This window comes from Prionailurus viverrinus, chromosome C1 (assembly GCF_022837055.1).
Source record: "Prionailurus viverrinus isolate Anna chromosome C1, UM_Priviv_1.0, whole genome shotgun sequence".
NCBI classification, from domain to species: Eukaryota; Metazoa; Chordata; class Mammalia; order Carnivora; family Felidae; genus Prionailurus; species Prionailurus viverrinus.
In genome coordinates, this window is record NC_062568.1 from 47,447,237 (window position 1) to 47,452,698 (window position 5,462).

The 5,462-nt window shown below is 50.7% G+C and overlaps 1 protein-coding gene across 1 annotated transcript; it reads left to right on the forward strand.

Moving 5' to 3' along the window:
- The first annotated feature begins 4,187 nt into the window (after nt 1–4,187).
- On the forward strand, nt 4,188–5,258 carry NEUROD1 (neuronal differentiation 1). Its single transcript, XM_047873241.1, has one exon. The coding sequence runs from the start codon at nt 4,188–4,190 to the stop codon at nt 5,256–5,258; it is 1,071 nt and encodes a 356-aa protein (XP_047729197.1).
- The last annotated feature ends 204 nt before the right edge of the window (nt 5,259–5,462 follow it).

Consider the following 5,462-nt stretch of genomic DNA (forward strand, 5'->3'; position numbering starts at 1 on the left):
GCCAGGATTCTGGAACATCCCGGAGTAGCCTTTTCTTTGTACACATTCCCAGGCCTGGGGAGACGACGGGCAGTGGGATTAGGGGTGAATTTATTAGAAGGAGAGGGAAGGAACGCGTCTAATAATTCCTGCACTTTGCGAATTTGAGTCCAGGCTGGCGAAACACCCGGGTTCTTTCCCGCCTGGAACATCTGGTTCCACCAAGAATCTCCTGCATTCCACAGGAAGTCGCAAAGTGAGGAAGTTTCTGCTACCCAGGGGGAAGAGGGATCCCCTAGGTCATCCCCAAGTCTTCCGGCAGCTGGAGCCATCTCTTGCATCCTCCCCCAACATTTCCCCTGAAGCTCCTCTAAGACAGAGGAGTAAGAGCTAGGGCTCGAGTTCCACATCCCAGCAGCACGGTGCGCTAGCCCGTGGGGCGGCTGCCAGGATTGCAAGGAGCACTTGGTCCAGCCTGGCCACCAGTGTCGTGGACCCGCCTCTTCAGGCGGGTAACTTCGATGCCCCTTGAGTTTTAGCCCATCACTGATGATACAGACGGTGCAGGGGTAAATAATGAGACTAGGCTCTTAGGTGCATTCTTTTATCTTCCTCTGTGCTCTTCGTACACTGACGAGTGAACGCAGAAAAGCAAGACTCTCTACAGCTCTTCTCTTGGAAACTCAGTACAATTCACGTCACGCTTTCCGCAGCGGGTCAGAGAGCACACCCCCCCCCCCTTTTTCCCCTTTTCAGATTTGTGCTGGATGGGGAAGGGTGCATACACCGTCTTCCAGAGACCGGTGATTTCGATAGAACCCTTTTCCCCTCTCCACAGCGTCCCCCCTCTGGTTCCCAGAGGCACCTAGCTTCAGCCTCTCAACCCTGACACTGTTTGCAAACTCAAGGGGCTTTTAAAGCAACTGCCTTTAAATAAGCAATCCAAGTTCGACAAATTCATTTCAGGGGGCTACAGGTCTGGGAGGGATAGGGGTTTAGTTAAGGGAGGATTAGAGATGAAGCTGGTGGTGAAGGAATGGAAAAGATGTAATATATAATGTATGATTCTAAAACATGCCTTGGTGGGAACGAGTAAATAAAGAATCGCCATTTAAACACAAATATGGCTCCTTCAGAATTAGTCTGGAATCTCTGGTCTTTGCCTGACATGCAAGGTGGAGGTGAAGACTCATCAAGTCAGAGTCTTTGAGGTCTGGAGGAGTCATGGCCATTAACCCTTTCCAAAAAGAAGAGAGAGAAGAAATATTTAACATAGGCCCATTGCATCCTCCCATTGAAAAGGCTTGTCTGAACCAAGTACCTATTTACAGGCCTAAGAGTGGGGAGTGCCAGCCTGTGGCACGGAACAAGAGGCATCCGATGAGGGCATCCTTTGCAACAATCCAATGGCCTTGGTTAAAAGGCAGAATCCAAGCATCAGAGGAATACCCCAGCTTTCACATCGAGAGCTCTAAGGCCAAAGGAGCCAAGGCCTGAGAGCGTGGACTAGCTTGCGCCGAGGACAAGGACCTCTGTGGGGACGGAGGTTGATGTGTTGAGGTGTCTCCAGGGACAGAGGCAGCTGAAGGTGAGGGCACGCCAGGTTGCATGTATGGTGAGGTAGAGTGACAGGTACTGTAGAGGCTGGGAGTGAGTGATCCAGGTAGAGGCTAGAGGACTAGCATCAAAGCCGAGTGCACAGATTAGGCCGTTTTATATGGCGTGCGTTTTCTTAAGGGTTTGATGGAGAAGAGGAGAAGCCACCCTTTGGCGCCAATAAGCAAAGCGTCTGCCAAGCGGGGGAAACCAAGAGATGGACAACTCAGAGAGGGCAGAAAGTCTTGGTGCTCAGAAAGCCAATGTCTGGGCGCGGCATCCTACGGAGTCAGGACGCTTCACTGAGCGCCTCAGTCTCCAGGCTTCGGCCTCTTTCACCTCCGCCCTACTTTCCGCCCCTACGCAGGCCACTCACTCCGATCTAAACCCAGTCTACGTTAGCTTTCCCGCTCCCTTCCCTCAATTCCCCTCCCCCCCTTGCCCCCTCTCCCTTCTGCCGCCTGAAAGGGTTAATCTCTCCTGCGGGTAAAAACAGGTCCGCGGAGTCTCTAACTGGCGACAGATGGGCCACTTTCTTCTGGCCACAAAGGGGCCGGAATGGAGCGCTCCGCGGCATACAAATGGGCAGGTCACGTGGTTCCCGGCTCCTGGCTGGACCGGGAAGACCATATGGCGCATGCCGGGGAGGAAGGAGACTGGGCGGGGGTAGGGGTGGGGGAGAGGGGAGCTGGAGTTGGAGGAGGGTGGGAGAGGAGCGAGGCTGAAGGGGCGGGCGGAAGAGAGCGCTCAGCCTGGACGCGTGCGCAGACGCGGGACGCAGGGACCTGCTAGCCGCTCCGCTCCCGGGCCCCGCCTGCGCTCAGCATCACCAACCCGGCTATATAACCTGAGCGCCCGTGCGGCGGGGACACGAGGAATTCGCCCCACGCAGAAGGCACGGCATCCGGAGGCCCCAGGGTTATGAGACCATCACTCAGGACCTACTAACAACTGCAGGTAATTACAACCCTTTCGTTTTTGTTTGGGAATAAAAGCAGTAATTGAAGACCGGATGTACCTACACATATTCTGAATGTGTGCGTTTGTGAGCGCGTGTATGTGTATTGAAGCGGGCATTCCTTCCCTTGATTGCCCGCAAGTACTAACACATTTCGACTTGCCTTACTCAAATACCCACCGCAGGCTTTCTAAAAAAAAAAAAAAGAAGAAAGAAAGAAAGAAAGAAGAAAGAAAAGAAAAGAAAAAGAAAAAAAATGTGTTAGTGTTTTGGTTTTGAAGGGAAATTATAGGAGCTATTTGAATTTAAAAAAAAAATAACGCACAGTAACTCTGATTATTTGCTAGTAGTGATTTCAAAGTCCTGAAAGCAAATAACTACTTCACTTTCTCACTTCTTCCAATAAGTAAAAAGAAAAAAAGAAAAGCCCTTGTTACCAGATGTGTTTTGTGTGCATGTATTTTGTGCGCATTGGAAGTGCCAAGTTATTTTTTTAGTGCATAAAAGGGACACGGATACCTTGGTACACACATCCTGAGAAATAATTGTGTTGAGAGATAGTTTAGTTGAGAAAGTGAAAAAAGGTGGAGAAAGGGAGAGGAACCAACTCCTGCTACCTGTTACTGCTCCAGAGGCAGCCAAGTCCCTAGCAGCCACTGCAGAAGCCAGAAATTCAGTTGTCTCACTAAAGGCTTTTTATTTTCTTTATCAGAAGCGGCAACTTCACTATTGCCAATCGCTGACCATTATAATTACCCAATCTTTTAAAAAGAGGTTTGAGGCGAACTTTGAAAAGCCCCAATAAAGAGCGGGCGGCTATTTCAATGGGCTGTTTATTAGAGAAGAGCCTTCCGCACCTGATCCCAAGCACATGGAAGGGTGCTCTGTGCGGTGCCCCCAGCCCTGGCCATATAGCTAGTGCTTTTGTACAAGGTGGAAATTCAGCAGAGGGGTAGTGTTGGGAGGCGAGAAAAGAAAGGCGAGGGTGGCATGCAAGACCCCTGCCCACTTTTGTTGCCAAATGTTTCGTTGATGGTGAAATAATTTGATGGAAACTACTTTTTCTCCCCCATGAATTTGCTCTTCAATCTCCGGTTAGTATAATCGTCTTAAAAATCACTGCCACTGTGAGTAAATTACGTAATGTCTCTTAACTGTAATCGCTAAGTGCCAAGAAGCCAGGGAAGAGAAGGGAACAAACAGAATTGCAATTTTCAAAGTCATCATTTTTTTGTGTGTGGATTGTGACTTTGAACTCATGCAGATAACAATGAAGTAGTGAAACGTTTGCTCCTTTTCGTGCATATCATCCTGCTACATAATCACCATAAACACACTTTTGCCAATCATTAGAAAACATACACACAGGAGTGCACATACACATATATTTACTCTCTCCCCCACCTCCAGCTCTGCCCTGTCTCCTGTATGCCAGTGGGGCACACACACGCCATTATAAAACAAGCCATTTAACTTTTCCTTAGGGGCATCCATTTTGTAATGAGCTGGTACTTCTCTTCACATGGATTTCTATAAAGTTAGGTAGTGAGTGGTAGCTGAAGGCACAGGTAGTTCGTAAATGTAGCATTTTTCTCCTTTTCTTTCTGTTCCTCTCCCCCCCCCCCCCCCCCCGTTGAATGTAGGAAATTGAAACATGACCAAATCTTACAGCGAGAGTGGGCTGATGGGGGAGCCTCAGCCCCAGGGTCCTCCCAGCTGGACAGACGAATGTCTCAGTTCTCAGGACGAGGAGCACGAGGCAGACAAGAAGGAGGACGACCTCGAAGCCATGAACGCGGAAGAGGACTCACTTAGGAACGGGGGAGAGGAGGAGGACGAAGACGAAGATCTGGAAGAGGAGGAAGAAGAGGAAGAGGAGGACGACGATCAAAAGCCCAAGAGACGGGGCCCCAAAAAGAAGAAGATGACCAAGGCACGCCTGGAGCGTTTTAAGCTAAGGCGCATGAAGGCCAACGCCCGGGAGCGGAACCGCATGCACGGGCTAAACGCGGCTCTGGACAACCTGCGCAAGGTGGTGCCCTGCTATTCCAAGACGCAGAAGCTGTCCAAAATCGAGACGCTGCGCCTGGCCAAGAACTACATCTGGGCTCTGTCGGAGATCCTGCGTTCGGGCAAAAGCCCTGATCTGGTCTCCTTCGTACAGACTCTCTGCAAGGGCTTATCTCAGCCCACCACCAACCTGGTTGCCGGCTGCCTGCAGCTTAATCCTCGGACTTTTCTGCCTGAGCAGAACCAGGACATGCCTCCGCACCTGCCTACCGCCAGCGCTTCCTTCCCTGTGCACCCCTACTCTTACCAGTCGCCGGGGCTGCCCAGCCCGCCCTATGGTACCATGGACAGCTCCCATGTCTTCCACGTTAAGCCACCGCCGCACGCCTACAGCGCTGCTCTGGAGCCCTTCTTTGAAAGCCCCCTGACTGATTGCACCAGCCCTTCCTTTGACGGACCCCTCAGCCCGCCGCTCAGTATCAATGGCAACTTCTCTTTCAAACACGAACCGTCCGCCGAGTTTGAGAAAAATTATGCCTTTACCATGCACTATCCTGCAGCGACCTTGGCAGGGGCCCAAAGCCACGGATCAATCTTCTCGGGCGCCGCTGCCCCTCGCTGCGAGATCCCTATAGACAATATCATGTCTTTTGATAGCCATTCACATCATGAGCGAGTCATGAGTGCCCAGCTCAATGCCATCTTTCACGATTAGAGGCATGTCAGTTTCACCATCCCCGGGAAACGTACCCACTGTGCTTACAGTGACTGTGGTGTTTACAAAAGGCAGCCCTTTGGGTACTATTGCTGCAAAGTGCAAATACTCCAAGCTTCAAGTGATATATGTATTTATTGTCGTTACTGCCTTTGGAAGAAACAGGGGATCAAAGTTCCTGTTAACCTTATGTATTATTTTCTA

Excerpts from the sequence above, each read along its gene's own strand:
- NEUROD1 (XM_047873241.1), top strand. The coding sequence starts at position 4,188 with ATGACCAAATCTTACAGCGAGAGTGGGCTGATGGGGGAGCCTCAGCCC.